Source organism: Mesoplodon bidens (assembly GCF_964165515.1).
Source record: "Mesoplodon bidens genome assembly, chromosome: 6".
Taxonomy (NCBI): Eukaryota; Metazoa; Chordata; class Mammalia; order Artiodactyla; family Ziphiidae; genus Mesoplodon; species Mesoplodon bidens.
In genome coordinates, this window is record NC_138162.1 from 73,114,028 (window position 1) to 73,136,427 (window position 22,400).

The window sequence follows — 22,400 nt, forward strand, 5'->3', positions numbered from 1 at the left end:
ACTATAAAACTCTTAGAGGGAAACATAGGCAGAACACTCTATGACATAAATCACAACAAGATCCTTTTTGACCTACCTCCTAGAGAAATGGAAATAAAAACAAAAATAAACAAATGGGACCTAATGAAACTTCAAAGCTTTTGTACAGCAAAGGAAACCATAAACAAGACCAAAAGACAACCCTCAGAATGGGAGAAAATATTTTCAAATGAAGCAACTGACAAAGGATTAACCTCCAAAATTTACAAGCAGCTCATGCAGCTCAATATCAAAGAAACAACCCAATCCAAAAATGGTCAGAAGACCTAAATAGACATTTCTCCAAAGAAGATATACAGATTGCCAACAAACACATGAAAGAATGCTCAACATCATTAATCATTAGAGAAATGCAAATCAAAACTACAGTGAGATATCAGTTTGTTTTTAGTAATACTACGTGCTCAGTATTGTACTGTGCCCTGGGGTTATGGGACGAGATATGCTAAGGAGTGTAAGATACAACCTGTGCCTTCCTGCAGTCTCTGGAATTACTAGGGCAATGAGATGTTTCACGTGTGACTATCAACTGACCAGGTCTCTCCCTTCCCACACCCATCGGAGTGCAGGGTGCTGCGTGAGATAAAAGAACAGATTAGTGAAGGAAAAGGCAGAGAAGAAAGAATGATGGAAATGTTTATTGAGACTGAAATGGAATTTTGTTCTCTTTTATGAGTTAACAGCACAGTGTGTTAAAAGGCTGGTTACAAACTCACTCCAAAATAAGGATGACCTGCAGTTCACGAATGGCTCTGCCAACTCCAGTGCCTCAAATCAGAGCAGCCTGCCAAGGGGGTAGAACCATTCAGCCCAAGATAAATTACTGATTCAACTGTATTTATATTTACTTCCTAAACAACAACACAATATTTGCATGTTAAAATTCACATTGAATCATGGGTCCATAATTTATGTGTACATGACCATTTGGTATCATCCTCTTGTAGATTTCAGGTGCAGGTAGTCAATACTGAGCATTTTGTTTCACTATTCCATGATCTTTGGCACAGTTTCTGGTTTCTTAACATATAAAAGCACAGGCTTAAATTGGCTACGCAATACTGCAGAAACAGGACTATTTTGGATCTCGGTGTAAACACAAGTATATGTTAAGCATTATTTACAAGATGAGAGCCAAGCACAGACTTCAATACGCTGTCTTCACAAATGAGCAGAAGAATGACAGGCAACGGATTTTAATGAGCAGGGGCCAAGATTACTAGACTACTAGTTAGTTAGAACAAACTTCCCTGGAGGAGGACTCAAGTTTCATACAATGGAAGAATTTCCCTGAACCACTGATACCAATGTCTCATGTTGTGGGATTTACTCTGAAAGAATCTAGGGTAGGGACAGTGCTTTTCTGGCCAATGTGGCTTGTTCAGTCCATCAAACTCATATTAAAATACAACTTAGCTGGTAGCTTGCCATTGTTTTTTGGGCCTGGTGGGTAGGAAAGGGCAAAGTACTGTCATTTTAAGTAGGTATAATTGACTTTGGAAGAATTATAGTTGGATAATATAATTATTATACTAAACACATCCAGTTGGATAAAAACACATCCAGCCTTTATAAGTGACAACTTTGTCTACAGTCTTATATAGAGCTGATATGGATTCCCTCCCAGCAGTAGAATCTGGAAGTTGTAAATGAGTGGGCCGTGCCACCTCAGAGTATCACCAGAATAACTTCTCTGCTTTGGGGCTGATACACAGATGTGAAACGATCAAACAACATGATTTCTCATTCTTGTGCTTATGAGAGAGGGGTTCTGATTAAGCCCCGAAGCAGATCTGGATTGAAATCGTAGTTATTATTCAAGTACAAGGAGAGCTCTGTATTTCACATTGACAGTTCAGTTGTGATCTCTGTCTGGCAAACTATATGAAAATAATAAATATATACATATTTATATATATATATAGATCTAGCTCTATACTGAACACTGGGTTAATAGTTACCAGCGTCCCAATACAGTACATTGAAAAAAAGAACCCATCTCTCTTCTCCCCAGACCTCACATACATCTTAAAACTGTTACTGCAGAACCGTGCTGGTCTGTTTTCTTTCAGAGTAGTTTCCTTGAAATTGGCTGGAGATGAGTCCAAAATGGACAACTTGGCACATTAACTTGTGTGGGGGGGTGTTTAGATGCATTATAATCTATAAAAATGTGAGAGGTCAAAGGAAATCCATGGCAATAGAAAGCCTGAGTAATGACAGAATATTTTTTTTTAAAACCCAAAACACTGGTCTGTGCATGAGAAATCAGCTTCTCTTTCACATCTATTGATAGTACCTAATTAAAACAGTTACTACTTTAAATACTTCCTAACTCTGTCTCCCATAGATTTAAAAATTCCATATAATACAGCTTTCCTTTCAATCAATTTTCTCTCATCTTACCCCACCCCCAAATCTCAGAACTCGGGAGAGCAAAAGCTGTGAATCCAAATATAGAAAATAATCCAGAGGTCTGTATATCAAATCCAACGTACAGTTGGCCGTTAGTGTTTTTCTTTTCCTTACTTAATGTTTGAATTTGCCAAGAGATGACTCTCCTGGAGAGGTCCTTCACCACTCCCCGTTTTCCAAAGCCAGGGCCCTAGAACTGTGAGGTCTGGGTGAATGAGATGGTGTCGGACTTGTCGACAGCAAAGCCTCCGTTGACATAGGACTTCTTGGTGTCCAAGTCTTCATTGTCGAGTGTTGTGGATTCCAAGGCAAAGGGGTTCACGATGTTGACCTCAGATGAAACATCCATCTGCTCCAGCTCCTTCTTAGAGAGCTTCTCCACGATGCCAGTCCCGAATGCATCGCCGAGGACATTCACCATGGTTCTGAACCGATCCCTGGGGAGGACAGACGGAGAGTCAGACAGAAGGCCCGGATTTTGTTTTCCTTCAAGTTGGAGACGGGAAAGGACCCAAGGAATTCAGTTACAAATTAAATAAAGCACAAAGTACTGTCCCCAGGGCTGGCTGGCCAGAGGCTCTCCACTTCACAGGCCTGGGCCAGAGGTGGTTTGTAAAGGCACAGAATGAGCATACAGGCTGCCCTGGGTCCCCGTCAGTCACAGTGAATCTTCTGAATTCAGCACTGAGCTCCCTAAATTCCCTCCTCTCCTCCCAAAGAAATGTGAACACCGTCTTCACAGATACTTTGGGGGAGCTGAGGGAGGGTCAGGATTCATTAGTCTTTCACCCAACCTCTTTCTTATGGGCATTTCTGAGCTTTCTTTTGGCCAAGATGAGAGAACTTGGATGTTTTGTGGGTGGTGTGTGTGTCCCCGGTATGCTCCTTTCTTTCCCACACAAGGTCACTCCATGAGCAAGCCAGCAGGGACACCACTGAGCACAAGATCAGATACCCCAGCCAGCCTGGGAACAGCTTACTCCTTGTGGCACTCTCAGCCACTGTAAACCCCCAGACAGCCCAGAGAGGCTGGTGGCAGGAAGCTGAGTAGGTGGAGGAGGCATCCTGGATGCTGGAGCACTGTTGCTAGGAAATGTGTACATGAATAATGTGAGAGCTACACCTGCAGGACAGAAAAGGCTTACGCACGTGCTTACACACGTCCATTCTGGGTGCCCTCCTGCTATTTAGAACATGGACTGAACTAGACCCTGGTGTGGACCAGCTAGTGTCTTCTTGTCCGTGGATCGGGTCAGGCCTTTGACTTCTCTGGATGTCTTGGAAGTGAAGGTCACTGGTGTTTCAGGAAGAACCAGGGAAAGAAGAGAAGTGCAAATCCACCATCACCACTAGAAAGAAAAATTGAAGCACTTGCCTCAGTGGTAGGGTATCTTGGCAAGAAAGGTACCACCTCAGTTGGGCCTTGAAGAACCAGCTAGCTGCTGAGGGGGCCCCATAGCAGCTTCCCAAGTGCAGAAGCTTCTGCCTTCTGGGATATGATGGTATCTTCAAAGCCACATGGAATGTTTCTGCTTCCCTTTGTACTATTTCAGCTGCTACTTGCAAACTACATAGCTCTGTACTCCCCAGTAAAGCTGGCTGGTTCTGAGTGAAGGCTCAATATGGAGCAAACTCTCCCCTGATGGCCAGGGGACAGAGCCACACCCAGATGCTGGAAGACCACTGCACAGAGTGGGTATCAAGTTTAAAGCTGGGAACCAGGCTCATTCTAACTTTAACCTTGGGGGTCACAAAAGGCATGTTCTTACCCAGATGTTCTGCTGTGTTCCTTAGGTAGGTGTGTGCATGTGTGTGTCTGTTGTTTTGTGAGAGAGGGAGAGAATGAATTGTTGGTTCAGGCCTGAATGGTCCAACTCATTCTAATCATAACAATTAAACTTGCTGTTAATTGAGCACATACTGCCGGCCAGACACTGTTCTGGACATTCCTCTGATTTTAGCTCACTCAGTCCTTATACCAACCCCATGAACTAGACAGAATCTTTCCCATCTCATAGATAATGCAGCTGGCCCCCAGAGAGGTTAAGGAACTTGCTCAAGGTCAAAGAGCCAGTAAGACACTGAACCAGGATTCAAATCCAAATTAGTCTTATCCCAAAGCCTTTGCTTGTCCTACTGCCCTGATGGTGCTGACGATCTTGGGAAGGTGGGCTGACATTGAACCAGGGGGTTCTGAATCTATGATGCTGACTCAGGGCTGGGATAGGCTAGGGTGGCCTATTGGGTTTGGAGTGTCTGGGGCCTTGCCCAGCTTCTTCACCTTATTATTTTATCTCATCCCACACCCAGCTCCTAACCTTGAGCATTACCAGGTATAATGAGTTAATGGAGATCACTAGCTTTATAAAATCACTGCTTGAAGTTATGAGGAGTTAGTTTTTAAGCATGTTATCAGATAGCCTGGTCAGAGGGAAATTAAGGCAGCAACAGATGGCTCATTAGGCAATCTGATGACAGACTGCAGATTATGCGTGGCTGGGAAGCCTGCCTTCCCATCCGGCAGAGGCAATGCATTTATTCCAACTCACAGGAACCAGTCGACAGCGATGATGAGAGTGACATCCTCAGTGGGCAGGCCCACGGCACTCAGCACGATCACCATGGTCACCAGGCCGGCCTGGGGCACACCGGCAGCTCCGATGCTGGCGGCTGTGGCCGTGACACTGTAGACAAAACACACCAACACAAAAGGAGTCAGACACCCATTTCTCCCTTCAAGGGCCCTGGTCCAAAACGGTTAGTCCTGTTGGCTGTTACTGCTCTGTCCCTAGACTGGCCGGTCAGAATCTGTTCTCTGCTGAGCACAAGCTCTGCCTCATTAGAGAGCTGTGGAAGACTGAGAAGAGCATCATCTTTTTCCAGGGGGTAGATATGGCAAGTCATTCTAACGTGAGGAAGTGGAGAGGAACGGCGTGAGGGACACACAGAGAGTGAGCTAGAGAGACACTTAACAGGAAGGCAAGAGTTTACCAGCCGAGGTGTTCATGGAGGGCATTATCCACCCATCCATGAATCCATCCATCCTAAACAAGTGCCAAGTACCTCTCCACCTGTTTTCTTCCTCCCTTCCTCCATCTACTCACCCAGGCAATCATTTATTGAGCATCTAAGTGTGCCAGGAATTTACACTGCCTTGAAGGATGGTGAAGGGGCGGGGATGGGGGTGGATGGGCAAGGGTATTCCAGGTGAAGGCAAAGGAATGAGGCACTGGCCAAACAGGTTTCATGCACTTTTTCTTTTTTTTTTTTTTTTGCTGTACGCGGGCCTCTCACTGTTGTGGCCCCTCCCGTTGCGGAGCACAGGCTCCGGACGCGCAGGCCCAGCGGCCATGGCTCACGGGCCCAGCCGCTCCGCGGCACGTGGGATCCTCCCGGACCGGGGCACGAACCCGTGTCCCCTGCATCGGCAGGCGGACTCTCAACCACTGCGCCACCAGGGAAGCCCCATGCACTTTCTTTGACATCACAAGTCTCTTGACCTCTCTGGGAGCTGCCCTTTAGGGCACTGAGTTGAGAAATAGCTGTGACTCCTGTCCAAGGTACAAGTGTTTATTCCCAACTGCTCCTTTTTGCCAGTAGATGCACTTTGTGCAAAAGGAAGAAAGATCTGGAATCCAGGAGAGGCAGCCAAATTAACTTCATTACCTTGTATTTAAAAAGATCCCTCTTGCCCAGATCAAATGTGGCACTAGGGATTTTTCTCTTTGGAATGTGCAGTTTTTCCTCAGCAACATCTTCCTGATTTAAATCTGGTCATTTTGGAGAAAACAAGGGTTTGCCCTGCCCTGAAATGTCCCTGGATTTGAATGAGCTTGAGGGGACCCCTATATTTTCTGGATACACGTTCTCATCCTTGGGCCAAGGATGCCATTGGATTTAAAGCCGAAGATGGAGACACTGTCAATTTAAACTAGAAGAATCCCTGATTCTATCCACAAATCCATACTCTGTGGGCTAAAAAAAGCCTCAGAGTTCTCACCAAGCTGATTCTACTGTTCATTCATCTGCCTAGTGATGTGTCACAGGTGGTCTCTGAGGGCACGGTCAGACACAGGCCAGAGTTCTTTGACAAGTGTGGTTTCCTTCCGTCGCTGTGACCACCAACTTATAGTAAATTAGAGATTTCTGGGGCTGTCCCCATTCCTCTAAAAGTTTCAGGCTTGCATAATCCTTTAGATCTGTTCTGACTTAAGCAGTCTTTGGAAAACTTAAGTTTATGTCAGTGGTGGTCGAAAACATTTAAAGTGAATGCATCAGTGGGTTTTCTTTGTCAAAGTGATTTGTGTCCATACCCACTGTTCCCTCTTGGAAGACCCAACACATCACGGTTAACCACGTCCCTATGGATTGAGGCTGGGCTTGAAACTCAAAATCCATTTGGTCAAAGAAAACTCTGCCCTTGAGCCTTGACCTCGCTGATTAAACTTCAGCCATTTGCCTGGCTTAGGTCTGAAACTTGGAACTATAAATCTTCAGATGGGGGTAAAAATATTAAAAAACTACTTCTTCTTGAACATACCCCACTTTGACTTAGAGGGTTTCACAGAAGAAAACACAACAATCATTGGTAGAAAGTTCTTTCCTAGCACTGAGATCAAGTTTTAGGTCAGGCCATTTAAAACTAAGCTCTCCATACAGGTTGGGGACTGAGTCGTGAGCTAAAGTGAGCACAGGTTTTAGAGGCAGACAGATCCAGCTCTGCCGTTTTACTAACGGTGTGTCCTTAGGCAAGTTACTTCTCTGAGTCTCAATTTCTTGCCTGTAAAATGGGGAGAATATGTCTACTTTGCAGGGCTGCTGTTAAGATTAGATGAGGTAATATATGTAAGGCATCAAGTAAAGCACCTGGATGTAGTAGATGCTTAAAACTGATGCCATTTTGCTACGTCAGCAGCTGTTACAACTACTACTGCTGCTAGTATTACTATTAAAATTATCATAAAAACAACTACTATTACTACTGCTGCTACTTTTTTCCTCTAAGCTCTTTCTAGGCCCCAAATCCCATAATTTTCTTTTGTTATAAGAAACTTTATCCCATTTTCAATCAGTTGTAACCTTTGATAAGTGAATATTTTGACAAAACCACAAAAGGGAATGTTTTAGGTGGATGGTTTCTTTGATGTTTCTTTGATGTCCAGTCCAACAGGACCATAGAAAGAGATAAACTATGGGTCCAAAAATCTCTGTAACCATCAACCACATAAACCACAACTGTAACTTGTAAAATTAAAAAAAATATAACACTTATTATTTCATTCTCTCCCAGGTAGAGCCGGAGGATTTTTTAAGTCAATGATTACTCTGGGCCAGTAGTTATCAGCAAGTGTGATTTAAGAACACACCAGAGGGGCTTCCTTGGTGGCACAGTGGTTAAGAATCCGCCTGCCAATGTGGGGGACATGGGTTTGAGCCCTGGTCCAGGAAGATCCCACATGCCACGGAGCGACTAAGCCCGTGTGCCACAACTACTGAGCCTGCATTCTAGAGCCCATGCTCTGAAACAAGAGAAGCCACCGCAATGGGAAGCCTGTGCACCCCAACGAAGAGTAGCCCCTGCTCGCCGCAACTAGAGAAAGCCCGTGTGTGGCAACGAAGACCCAACACAGCCAAAATAAATAAATAAAATTAATTTTTTAAAAAGGGGTTAGAAAGATCTAGGAAACTTATGACTGAAGCAGAGGAAGGGAATTCATCCCCCGAATGGCAAATACCCAAAAGAACTGGCACCTCATACAACCACTCCTTGGAAATAAGTTCAGCACAGACTGGGTTCCACAGGCTGTGGTGAGGGAGGTGGGAAAAGGCACTTGGAGAAGTAAAAGTAACAACTGCTGGAACCACGGTGGTTGTGGAACTTTTTCAGGCATGGTTCAGGGTTTCACTTTTAACATACTCGCTGCTACTCAAATTACAGAATTTTACCCATGCTCCTTGAGGTCTAGCTTCCTTAGCCACTTAATACATTTTACAGATCGGGAGGCACTGGTATAGCTTCCCAGCTGATGTGCCAAAGGGTCTAGTTTGTACTTGTCTTCGGTTAATTTCAAGCAAACTGCAGTACATACTTTATGATTTAGGGTTGGGAAGATTTAAAAATTTACTGCATTAGAACACTGCAAGAACTTACTTTATGCCTGGGATTTATGCCTATGTCAAGTGCTGCAGATGCAAGAGTGAATTAGCTCTGAAAGGTTCGGATTCAACTGTGGGTAGGCCTAGGGACCCGGTTTAGTCTTAAACTTCTACTCTAAACTGAAGTCTCAGGATTAACTCTAATCCCAACCCACTACTTCAAAGCAGCACTGTCCAGTAGAGTTTTCCACTATGATGGCACCTATTTCTACAGTGATAGAACCTTCGCTGTCTGCTCTGTCCAATTTGTGTGTGTGGCTAATGGCTACGATATTGAACAGTGCTGTTCCAGAGAAACATCTCTGGCAGAACTCACTAATGAGGACTTCCCTGGTGGTGCAGTGGTTAAGAATCCGCCTGCCAATGCAGGGGACACGGGTTAGAGCCCTGGTCCAGGAAGATCCCACATGCCATGGAGCAACTAAGCCTGTGCGCCACAACTACGGAAGCCCACGCACCTAGAGCCCATGCTCTGCAACAAGAAGCCACTGCAATGAGAAGCCCATGCACCACAATAAAGAGTAGCCTCCACTCGCCACAACTAGAGAAACCCCGTGTGCAGCAATGAAGACCCAATGCAGTGAGAAATAAATAGATTAATTTTTAAAAATTCGCTATGACATTTTCACCATCTACTTGAGCAGACAATTTCAGTCTTCGTTTGACTACAATTCTCTGCAAGATTTTACTGTTGACCATTTCATCCTTGAAAATCTCTCTTCTCTGGGTTTCCATGACACCATGGTTTCATGGCTCTCTTACCACCTTTCTATTCCTCCTCATTCTCCTATTGCGTTTTCCCCTTTCTGCCTGCCTCTAATATTAGGCTTTTCTAAGGCTCAGTCCTTTGTCTTTTTCTCTTCTCTACAAACTCTCCCTAAGTAATGTCATCCATTCCCAACATTTACTGAGTGCTCAGGATGTAGGCACTGTTCTAAGCATTTTATGTGCATCATGTGACTTAATTATCACTACTTGCATAAAATGTAGGTACTATTATCCTCATTTTACAGGTGAGAAACGGAAGCTTAGAGAATTCGAGTAACTTGGTCAAGGTCACAGCCAATCATGGTCAAACATACATAACTGACTCACGACCCACATGCTTGATGAGCACCATCAAGCTGATGACTCTGACTTCTGTATCTGCAGTTGTGACCACATGTCTCACTGCATATTTCCACCTGCATGTCTTAAAGGCATTTCAAATTCAGTGTGTCAAAAAGTGTAATCTCTTTACCTTCCCACCTATACTTGCTTCTCTTATACTAGTCCCTGTGCTGGTAAGCACCATCCATCAATCCAGAACCATCCACTAATCCTGGGGGTCATCCTAGCTTTCCTCTGTCCCTCACTCTGAATCCAGTAAATGCCTCTTGAATTCATTAGCTCTTCTCCATCCCCCGTGTCAGTACCTTAATGTAGGCCTTTTCATACCTTACTTGCAATAGTCTTCTAACTGGTCTTCTAGCTTATGGTTCCTGCCCCCACTGGGGCCATCCACCATATTACCAGTTACCTCTCTAAAATGCAAATCTGTCCATAATATGAAAGACTGTCTAAGACCCTTCCATGAGCTCCTCACACAAAGCCCTCCACGATATGATCCCTGCCTTCACATTGTACTCTTTATGTCCACCATACCAAATAATCTGTACTCTGTATAGGCCATAATTACATCAAGACCCCTGTTAATGCTATTCCTTTTTCCAAAATGCTTTTAGCTTCCTTCCTTCTACTACTAAATTCTTATTCCTCTTCTAAGACTTAGCTAAACGTTCCCTTCTTCCAGGAAGCCTATCCTTGCCTTCCCAGGTAGAGCCAACCCTTTCTTCTTCAGTTCCCCCAAACCTCTATCATAGCCTTTACCATACCACTGAGCACTTATTTAGATATCTTCATACCTTACCTTTCTCCAGGAACCCCTTGAAAGCAGGAACTGGTCCTTATTCCACCTTGAGTCCTTGGTGCCTACTCTGCCTAGCACCTAGTGGGTGCACTGGACTGAGAATACAGGGATGCCTTTGGCTATCCAGACCTGAAGCAGTTTTATGTAGCACAATCCCACTACTTGTAATATAGTTGTGCTTAATCTTGGGAAGGGACCTTGTAGACCAAGAAAGTCAACCTATCACTGGACCATCCTTGATCTCCCTTCACAGATGATTTTCACTTGAGGCAATTCCAGTAACAGAGATGAAAATGAGTGTGACTTCATGCCCCACCTGATAGTGACAATCTGCCCAGTGCTCAAGTCCAAGTCATTCAACTGTGCAATAAACACAGCTGCCACTGCTTCATAGAGTGCAGTCCCATCCATGTTGATTGTAGCACCAATGGGTAACACAAATCTAGTGATCCTCTTGTCCACCCGGTTCTTCTCTTCAGCACAGCGGAAAGTGACTGGCAGTGTTGCTGAACTGTGTGATAAAAAAGAAAGGAACTGATGGTCTAGGAATGCTGGTCCTCGATCCCTGCCTGAAGAGATACCTCTGTTCCAAAAACTAAACCGAGATCTCAAAGCATGATGGCACTTTTGGCAGGTCCAGGAGTCAGAAGGTGCTGTGCTTGCCACTGCCCCCAGCTACACTGTAACCCCTTCCGGGCTGCAGGCTCTGCCAAGAGGGCAGGAAATATCCAATAGGTGAGGGAATATGTTTAAGGACATGGGCAGAGACTATGGAGGTCATTTCTCAAATGCAGCTACAAAACCCGCCAGCTGCGGCGGCCAGTGCTTCATCTGGTGAGGTGAGAGTTGCTAAGGCTTGGTTCACAGACTTCTTCCAGACACCCCTCTTCTATTTACCTGGAGGAGATCATGAGAGCTGTCAGAAGAGCCTGGGCCATTCCCAGGGCAAATCGGAAAGGGTTCTTTCGTACAATTACAAAATACATCAGTGGGAGAATTACAATGGAGTGGATTGCAAGCCTGTAAACAGGAGAGAAACAGGTTCATAGATGTTATCATCTCTTCATGCTACTTTTTTTCAAACAGCATTTTTACTCATGATGTAGCATTCAACTTTCATAATGACCCAACGAGAATATGAAAAAGAGTACAGGAATATATGTCTCCAGTGCACATATGAGGAGGAAAAGACTCAGCAAATCAAATATCTTGTCAAAGTTAATGGCTAAGCCAGTAGCTGAGCCCATGTTCAGGAGCTCACAGAACGAACTGTGTCAGGCTGCTGAGCCCTGTACCTGCGCTTCCTGCTACACGTGCTAACATGCTTTCACTTCCTTCTCCTGTTGAATTCTTATTCCTCATCTAAGACTCAGCAAAACTTGCCCCTCCTCTGGGAAGCCTTCCTTCACCTTCCCAGGTCAAGCTGACCTTTCCCTCCTTGGTGACTCTGTGGCCGATAGTATTATAGCCCTCATCACAGCACTCAGCCTGGGCCACGCCATTGTCTGGCTGGACGGCACCCACCACCTAAGAGGAGAATCAGGGTGCAATAAGGAGGAAGTAATCCCTGCTTTTCCACAGTCATACTTCAGGACTGACCCTCTTTTCTTTGTCATTCCTACCTTCCGAACTATTCCTTGCCAGGGGGCTTAAGAAATGAGACTGATTTAGCAGATGCCATGTAAGTGGGAACTTAAGAGTTTACAGATCAGTTATGTGAAGCTGAAATAATAAGAAATGGTCATGGAAAATACAGATCCTGGAGGTCAGGAAAGAGGATCTTATAGACAGAAAGCCTGTGGCTTAGAACTATGAGAAACTGACTTTTAGTTTTCTGTTAGAAACCTAGATAGGTCGATAGAGCAGAAACCAGCAGAACCCCATTATGAAATAGCTCAGCATAATAAACCTCAGCCACCCCATGACCTGGACACAGCCCCTGGCCTCCAGTAAGGTGGATGGTCCCACCTCCATTACTACTGGGGCCCTGGGATTTGATTCTGGCTTTCTTCTCCATTGACCAGCAGGGCTATGCTTTTGGTACACACAGATTAAGAACCAAATGCTGTGCAGTGGAAAGTCCCCAGTGCATCTGAGTTCCAATAGGTGAGCTGATGGCTCCAGTTGGGTGTTTGGGGGCAAGGACCCATGGGAGTCAAGTTGATGATGTTTAGTCATTCCCTTGGTCCATATTTCTTAGCACACGTGATGTATCCTGCCCCCGGCTAGATATCTGGGCACACCACTCATAACCTCTCCCACCACATCTCCCCTCAAGAACCAGTAAGTGGGCTACAATAAATATGCACACAACCTGTCTCCTACTGCCCTCCTGCTTTGCACAGTTCTTACCAATCTGAAGATTCTCCTAGCACCCTCTCCAATGATGCAGGCTGTGACTGTGCCTACCAGCCCCACCAACAGGAGTGGAACCAACCAGCCATCCCACTCCTACTTGCTCCAGTCTGACTTAATTTAGGCCCTGCTTAATTTCTTTCAGACTCGGGGTACGTGGGGCCTGTTCTTACTGGTTTGGTTGGTTTACATCCTTGAAGAAGTTAAGGCCAGGAGTGGGCCAAGAGAGGCCACCAGTGGGTTTTTCTCTTGTTTTAAGATATGATTTTTACACAACTAATAAAGGCAGTGACAAAGCATGGTCCAGGCTGTTCTGCCAAGATCTGGAAATTAGCACAGTGTGATCCACCTCCAGTTCAGCCGTTAAAGGGCAGCCCTCCTCCCCGCTGCTCTCTTATCTCTGAACCCCATCTTTCCCTGCACGTGGGAGAGAAGCCAATTTTAACCAACTGAAACCCAGGCTCTCAGCAGCAATCCATTGGCTCAAATGAGGTTTCTCTTTCTTCCCTTGAGTCTGACATACCCACTCAGGACAGTGGCCATGTAAAGGCCCAGCTTGCGGAATATTTGCCAGTCTTCGACTTCCATGATCTTTCCGGCAATCAGGAACAAAATACCAACCGGCATGTAGCTAGAAAGTAAACATAAGAAAGACTCACTTCTGTCATCAAGTATTTTCTCAGGGTGGGAATGCCGGGGAAGAAACAAGCCAGGGCATGCACCTGGGCTTGGCACGTGCCCTCAGCTGGGAGTACACAATGAAGCTAAGGTCTCACTTTCAGCCCTGCTGGACCACACTGGCACAAGGTTTCAGCACCCCTGTGCACCTTAACTTCTACCCACCTAAGCTACTGTAAGGGGTACACTTGGCTAGAAGGTGTGGTTAAACTGGTACATACCCCATGCCTTGCTTCTGGTACACAAACTCCCTGCCTCCTGTCACATCTGCAGATCTCTCCTTAGCTTGACCCTCCAAATATGGCCACTAGGCTCTTTCTAGACATGGTTGTCTTGTTTCCCAGGTAGTGGTATCAGCAATAGAATAGGATTAGTTGTGCAAGTGGTCGTAATAGCTCTCTTTGTGGAGCTGTCATTACGTGCTTTGCGTTGGGTTGAGAATTTTACATGCACCATTTCACTTAATGTACTTCTCCCAGCTCTAGGGGTAGAGGTTATTAGCCTTTTTTTTACATATGATGAAGCTGAGGTTCAGCAGGATTAAGTGACTGAAATGTCACTGTCAGTGTGTCTATACTTTGAACCAACTTGCTATGAGATAAGCGGGGCAGAGGTCTCCTAGGAAAGGTGGACTTTTTGGCATCTCTAGGGACAGGGCAGATACTCAGGTGGTGCCACTGCTATGCTCACCAACGGCAGCTTTTATTTGGATGCATTAGGGCCCATGTCGTACCAACTGTAATATCTGAATATCCCTTCTGCCTGGGGCCTGGGAAGGAAAGCACCTTGTGTTCTGATGTGCAGGAAACTCTTTCAAATCACTCCTTTAAGAGTTATTTCTTACATAAATGCTGCTTGGTTGCAAGATGATCAAGGGCTTTGGTAGAAAAGACAATGGCTGATATCTAGACTTTTGTTAGTGACCTAAGTCCTAAGTAATACATGGAATTATTTAATACTCCAGTGTCTGGATACCCTCCTCTAAGGTGAGGTCAACTGAGAAACATAAATCTCTTCATGCTGGTTTTGAAGGGTCAGGGGGAAGCAAGATGGCATTAACCGGCGTGTGCTCACCACATAATGATTTGAACGATTTTCATGGTTGCATCACTCAGAGCACTGAAGAAATCCACCAGAATCTGTCCCCTTTCTCCCATTTTTCCAATGACAATTCCAAAGACGAGGCAAAAGACAATCAAGCCCAGGACATTTATGCCGTCTGAATACATGCCTATGATCTTGTATTCCTTTGTTTTGTTCTGTGGATCAAAACCAAGAAAATATATTGATGCATGATTACAATCTTGTTAGAATCCATAGACCCTGAAACAGAAAGATATGAGAGCCATACCAACCAGTGGCTCTAGCAAGAACTTTGGATCAACAACTTTGGGAAACATAATTAAAAACACAAACACCTACGCGTGGGTCAAATTTTACTGCCCCCCACCCTCTGCCACTGAAGTTTAAAGTGTGTTTTTTTTTCCTTTCTTTCAACAAATCCATATTTGAGTATTTCTTTTGAATTTTTTTTTTGCGGTACGCGGGCCTCTCACTGTTGTGGCCACTCCCGTTGCAGAGCACAGGCTCCGGACGCGCAGGCTCAGCGGCCATGGCTCACGGGCCCAGCCGCTCCGCGGCATGTGGGATCTTCCCAGACCGGGGCACGAACCCGTATCCCCTGCATCGGCAGGCGGACTCTCAACCACTGCGCCACCAGGGAAGCCCTCTCTTGAAGATTTCTTATTCTGGGGTGTTTTAAATTTTTAATAAGAACTTTAGAATCAAGGTACTTTTCAGGGTTATTTTAACAACTAGTTACATTTGGAGTCTGCATAAAAAAGATACAGATTAATAATGCAGAAAGCTCAAAATATTTACCAGTGTGGACATTTTTAGGACACTTTACTATCTGTTTTATCCTGATAATGAACACAGGAATATTCTTTTCTGCCTCTAATCCTGGATGACCAATAGGATTTTAGACACATAAAAATTAACCAGACATATACTACTATGAACCATGTCTTTGTTTTCTGCTGGGTAAGAAGAGCATGAGATATACCAAGAGATAACTCAATCTGCGTTGTGCAGCATGAGATTTACAGAGAGATTTCACAGGGAGATAAAGTATTCTGAGCGGTGCAAACCAGGTTTACAAAGAATTATGTGGACGAGCCACTGGGGTACCAATTATTTCTTACTTATGATCTGACATGATCAAACATATTTACTGAGCAGTTAGTGTGCTACCTGCATTGGCTACAGCATAAGGTCTTAAAATGCAGCTGGACAGACGAGACTAACTGTGAGAAACATGAGCCAATGATAGCAAGATGGTGTGTAATTAGCTGCACAGCCAAGCTGTGAGTTACAGGCATCATATGGAGACTGGGGACATGAATGAGGGCTGTGAGGTTAGGGAAAGCTAGGCCTGAGCAGTAGGCAGCCAGGAGATGAAAGCACAGTCCAGAACAATGTAAGGAAGGCAAAAGCCATCATCACCAGGTCCCTGGACCCTGCTTGAATAATTCCTACTCATCCTTTATGGACCCCAGACTAATTTAAACCTCCCTGCTGAATGCCCCAGAGTACCCTATTCTTCCCTGTTTTAATATTCATCACTCTTCACATGAGGGCATATGTCACATCTGTCTTTTCTCTAGTGTAATCCCAATGCCCAGCAGGGCTTGGCTCATGGAGGGTGCTCAGAAAATCTTTATGGAACCATATCAAAAAGCAGGAATAGAAACTAATTGAGGAGGTGGATCTGGATAGAATAGATTGGGCTCACCAAGAAATAAGCTGGGAAACCAGGGAGGAGCTAGGTCATGGAGGGCTTTCTGTAGGAAGAAAGAGGGAGCTAACTGTGGCCTACTTAACCTGAACTCTTAAGTCTACTGAGTATTTCTTTTTTCCTTAAATCTTTCCTTTCTGTGTGAAGGCAGAGTACCTTCAGGAGCGATCTACAGGACTACAAATATACTACTTTAGGCCCACATGATCTAATCTCCAGTGCTGAAATCCCCAAAGTTCTCAAAGCCTGTTGATTTCATTGATAAATTTATGGCAAACTTTTGGTGGCAAAACCTATCCCGAACTGAGATGAGGCTACATATAGCCTATTTTTCTTACTTGGTAGAACATTCATAAGTTAGTTGCAGAAATACTGATGTGCTTGATTCTAGAATGTTATTGTCAATTCCACTTAAGGATGTTGTGTAACATATAGTACATACACCACCTGGACCTTCTAAAGTGAAAAGCTCTGGACTCGGTATCAAATATGGGCAAAGAGTTTCAGGTAAGGAACTGTAGGCCTGCAGTTTAAGTAGTCTTGCAAATCTAACATAGTTCCCAGAGGTGCCCAACTCAACTCTGGGTGGCAGAGATACAGAAGTGAGAGGGCTCATTCTTTTCTCTGCGTGGTTCAGTTGCTTCTCATTATTCTCAGAAGTTACACTCTATAAAGTGGCTGCGAACACTGAATTAGTGAATATTGAATCAATGTTCCTAGGGGAAATATAGGATTAGGTTCCTGGGAATCAACAGTCACAACATTTTTGCCAAATAATCAACATAAAACCTTGTTTTCTCTGTGTTTCAGTTCAAAGACACCTTATTTAATATATATTATTTAGTTGTTAACATTGAACTCACAGCCAACACACCTTAACCCATGTCTGAATGAAACTTATCTAACACATGTATTTTCTCATATGGCACCTCAGCCTGCCTGCCTTTGGGAAAACTAACTAGACAGCACTGCAGCACGATGCTTGGGGGACATTTCAAACAGCAAGATCACCAAGACAAAGTACAAAAACGTGAAAAATGTGGCATAAACACACTGCACAAAGGACACTTATTTACCGTCTAAGAGCTGAACCAAGAAGGCTGAGTGTAACCTCGTTCAGCCTCAGCGGGGAACATGTGCATTGGGCAACTTAAAATTTTCACCACTCTTTGTGCGTCTGTGAATGTGAGTAGGTGAATTCACAAACGTGGAATCTGCGAACAATGAGGATCTACTTATTTCCATCTCCTGCTCACTCATGGCTCAGCCCCTGCCTACCAGGGAAGGGAGCAAACAACAGGATGGAAATGGTACCTTGGAAACAGTTGTCATGAGGGCTGTGACAGACGCCTCCATCGTGTTTGTCCCTGGCTCATCGGGATGTTTCACTTCTTCACGTGTGGTTTTGTACTGCACGTTGGAGGGGGAAGAAAGTCAAACAAACAAAAAAAGAATTTTTTTAAGCTTCTGAGGCTAAACTATAGGAGTATTACTTTGGCCAGACAAGTGTCACTGAAAGGGTCCACCTCCGAGGCCTCTGTTGGCTTCAGTTTTGGACGGTACCTCCCATGAGGCTTTGCAAGCAAAAATGGGATTGAGAAATCCAACCTCCTGACCTCCACAGCCACCATTCAATGGTGTCAAAATGCTCTCTCACTTCTGTAATAAGGGACCAATTAATGGAGCAATAATGTGAAAGAAAGCATGGGTTTTATTTGTAGTTGCTTTACCAGACAATACTATAGGATTCTATAGGAATCATGAATCATTTTTCTGTTTATTTATTTATCCATTTATTATTTTTAAGCTGGAAAAAAAACCCTCATCACTTGGATAAATGTAGTCACCATGACTTTAACAAACATCAAGAACTATACAGGTGTTCCGAAGTCAATAGTCCCTTTAGGGCTATTACGTGAGTGAGATTTCTGTTGGATTTCTTCAGCCCTGTTTGATTCTGCTGGACTTCAGCAGAGATGTTTAAGAAAGAGCTAGTATAACATCATGCCAGGCATAAATGTCACTCCTACGAGGCTCTGCCAACACCAGGAACCTTACAAATGACCACTGTGGCTGAATTGCAAAGGCACTCCCTAAATAGAGGTGGTTCTGTACCTCTTGGAGGTCGGCAGGGAGCAATTTAATTGCTATTTTTGTTGGTCTACACAGAGGTCTCTGTTCCTGTAATTATGTAAATGAATTCAGCAGCTTGTGATAGACTCAGCTGTCTTAAAGTGCATAGATAAACAAGAGGAAAAACCTTAAAGGAAATGGAGTGAAGAGATTCTTAAACTTCCTAAAGGAAGAAAACCTTGGCTTTGTTATATTGCTCTGTAGAGTGCCAGCAATGGGCATGTAAAGATGAAACAAAAGACCAAATGCCAGGAACACTAACCACCCATGTGGGTCAGATACTGATTTCCCAACATGGGAAGGAAAGGAAAGAAGAGGTGGAGGGCTACTTTTCTAACTGCATTGTATCTATAGACAGTCTAAGTTTCTTCACAAATATAATGTGGTTCTCCAAAAATAGGCACTAGAAGCCACATTTTAAAACACTCATTATTTGACAGGTTCCTGACTTGCTCCAGTTGAGCCCTTTTGGAGGAAAGAAATAAAGGCCTAAGGGAAAATGGAGGAGCTACAACAGGCATGTCACTGTGCCTGGAAATACTAGGGTTACAAAATAGGTCACCTGATATTCCTCCATTCACAGGTGAATTTCCTGTCATTTTTGACGGGCTCATTCCATTTCTTGGGTCATAGCAGGAAAAAAATCTTAATTGGCAAGGGGGAAGAGGGGAGCAACTTGAGGGCAAAAGTCATTATTCTTACCAGCTGAAAACAGGCTTGGACAAGGTTCTCAGGGAACATATTCCTGTTGGAGACAGGACAAGCAGTATTACATTAAGGCAAAAGTGTTTTGGTTTTTTTTTGGGGGGGGGGGTACGAGGGCCTTTCACTGTTGTGGCCTCTCCCGTTGCGGAGCACAGGCTCCAGATGCGCAGGCTCAGCGGCCGTGGCTCATGGGCCCAGCTGCTCGGCAGCACGTGGGATCCTCCCGGACCGGGGCATGAACCCGTGTCCCCTGCATCGGCAGGCGGACTCTCGACCACTGCACCAGGGAAGCCCAAGGCAAAAGTGTTTTGTTTTGTTTTTTGGGGTTTTTTTGGGTCATACCCAGTACTTTGATGGAAATGATTATGTGATAGAATTAGTACTCTGGTTTCTCTTCTGGCCTCTCCTTTACATAATACTTCCTTGTATTAAGACTTATTTTTCCCTGCTGAGCTTCAACCAGGGATAGATAGAAAGCTCTCCTAACCACCTGTCACGCCTAACTGATTCACCGAGTAGCTGACATGCTCGCTGTCCTTGGTGAAATTCACGCTGGCAGGTAGACATGCACAGTTAAGAGACTTCTTTAATATTTTCCACATTTGTTTTCATTGATAATGAGAGTCCACTGCACTTGTTCCCAAATTCTTTACGCCAGTTGCAAATAATCGTTATTATTGAATTAAAAATTATGTAAATCAATGCATTATAAGTGTGAAAAGGAAGGAGTTCTATAAAAACTAAGCTGGAATGCCTGGAAACTCAATCGAGGCAAGTGAGTAAAACTTCTGTGGTTACATTAGGTAAGGGAAGACAATTGAAATAAAAAACAACCGGAAGAACTTGGCAATCAGCTTTCTTTGCTATTTCTAAGGGTTTTGTTTCTCCACTTCATGGAAACTGAATCTGGAAATTGTAGATGATGCGTTTATAAAGGCAGCCTAGGCAACAGGAGTATGAAAAATCAACTGACACGCTCTAAGAAAAGACCTTGGCCCGACATGAAAAAATTGGCAAATAAACGCATTTAAGTTTTAAGTGTAAACAAAATATGTAATGCATATTTATGATTCTCTGCTTTAAATGCTGTTTTTTTTTTTTTAATTAACTGACCAATCTCCAGCCCTGATTGCTTCAGATAAGGGGGTTTCTCCTGTACAATTAAAAAATGTATTTCTTCAAGTATGCTTCAGAACTGACCACCCAACACAGCCTGGCATCTTAATGCAACAAGTATACTTTAGGCATCTCTGTCCATCCTAAACCCTGACAGAGAACGCTGTTCCTTCCATTCCCTCTTGGAACCATGACCTGGTAAGCATGACTGGCTGTGTAATTTGCAGGGTCCAGGGCAAAATGAACATGTATGATAATTTAAAAATTTCAAGACAGCAACAGCAGAGCATTAAACCAAGTATGGGGCCCTGTGCGACCACATAGGTCGCATGCCTATGAAGCCACCCTGCTGGCCAGACACTCACCTGATCAGGTCTAACATGGCATCCACTGAACTGACTTCAGGGCTGCTGCCTGTCCTGTCAATTTCATTCACTTTCTGGGAGATACCAGGCTTGATGCTCACCACCAGCACGATACCTATGACCAAAGATAGCACCCACAGAGCATTAAGAACCTCCCAGGGCACCTGACACCCCTCGTGGATCCATTTTAGAAGCAATAGGCCTGGTGGTACCTGGGATGGGGACCCTGAGGTCCAGCCAAAATGACAAGCCTCAGTGGGGACCTCAGCAGCTGCCTTTATTACTTTTCCATCTAAATGAAGCAGAAAGAACTCTTCATGTGTGTTTTTAAAAAAGGAAGGGGCTGCATTCCAAAACTGCTTCTGGAAACACCTGCTGATGAGAATCCTCTTTTTTTCTTTTCTTTAGCTTATGAGATCAGCCTAGGCAGGGGTTAGGGTGAGAATAATTCATTTTCCAACTCAGGGCACTCACTCAACATCTTTCTGTAACTTTTACCCACAGTTGCTGGTTATTTTTCTGAGGGTCATACAGAATAAGCCTTATTTTCCTTTCATATCACAAGCCTTCAAATATCTGGAAAGCTGTTGTGTAACCCACAAAAGGATTTGGGTTAGGAAGTGTTGTTCCGTGTGACTCTTAGGGGGTGGAATGAAGACAGGAGTTCCAAGGAGAGAGAGTTCTTCTCATTGTAAAGAAGAAATGTCTAAACAGAGAGCATCTGAAAGCCCCATCCTGGCCTCTGGAGGTAATGGGTTCCTCTTGAGATGTTCAAGCAGAGGTGGGAGGTTTTAGGAAAGACCAGGTTGTTTGACTGGAGGGGAGTGAAGAAGAAAAGGCCCCATGCCCTTTATCACTCTTCCCAAGGAGAAATGCTAGTCCAAGGGGGTAGGACTTAAGGATGCTGAATGGGTCAGTTTTGCTAATGGGAGGAGTCACTGGGCAATAGAGGGGCAATGAATGGGTGTGGTCCACTCTTCTGTCTCAGGGTTGCAGAAAATAGATAAGCCCAGCTTTGTTCTTTGCTGTTGGCCTCCCTCAGGAATCTCATGAGGAGATGTAGCTTTGATTTAAGGCAGGGTTCAGGCCCTCCTAAGTCCCCTGGCCTAATACCACTAAAATGTCACATCTTCATCACCTTTTATCAGTTCATTAAAGCAGAGCTGCAAGGGTCAAACTGGCTGTAACATCTGAGTACACTCCTCTCCTCTCTTCCCACTCCGGGCATCCTTCTTAAGATGTTACGCTAGGTCCCAAAGGATGGACCATACTTTTTTCACAAAAGAGTGCCAAAGGTATAAGAGCAACCATATTCCCTTATTAGAACATTCTCCCTCTTTCAAGTGGAATTTATACTTGGCAAGACTCTGTTAGCTCTGGCTACTACATGAAATTTGAAATGTAATGAAACGCTATCTTTCTGGAAATACTTTATAATCATACTCAAAGCCACTATTATAGACTAATTATCAAGTTTAAAGATTATATTAGCTCTTGGCTTCATTTCTTTCTACCCAATAAGGTAGATATGGCACAGAACTGTCACCCTCTTTCTGTTTCTTACTAGAGACACTAATAAGCAGTACCACAGCTGAAATTCAGTCAGTATTATATTGTTCATATAAAATGTGCTGTGCTGACTTCAAGCCAAAAAGCTTCATAGTAGTTTGACAATTGTACTTTCTGATTTTAAAAAGTGTGCATTTTTAAAAGCCAACTACTTTTAAATGGA

General features: G+C 44.1%; 1 protein-coding gene across 1 annotated transcript in view; it reads right to left on the reverse strand.

The window, feature by feature from the left end:
* Nucleotides 1-607: 607 nt before the first annotated feature.
* Nucleotides 608-22,400, reverse strand: part of SLC1A1 (solute carrier family 1 member 1) — a 71,933-nt gene continuing 50,140 nt past the window's right edge. The window contains exons 4-12 of the mRNA XM_081238460.1: nt 20,669-20,783; nt 19,185-19,227; nt 17,664-17,759; nt 14,627-14,811; nt 13,398-13,505; nt 11,417-11,539; nt 10,836-11,030; nt 5,004-5,138; nt 608-2,891 (exon numbers count right to left, since the gene is read on the reverse strand). Of these exons, the coding sequence (XP_081094586.1) occupies nt 2,645-2,891; nt 5,004-5,138; nt 10,836-11,030; nt 11,417-11,539; nt 13,398-13,505; nt 14,627-14,811; nt 17,664-17,759; nt 19,185-19,227; nt 20,669-20,783 (1,247 nt within the window). The 3' untranslated portion in view covers nt 608-2,644. The remainder of the gene's footprint in view (nt 2,892-5,003; nt 5,139-10,835; nt 11,031-11,416; nt 11,540-13,397; nt 13,506-14,626; nt 14,812-17,663; nt 17,760-19,184; nt 19,228-20,668; nt 20,784-22,400) is intronic.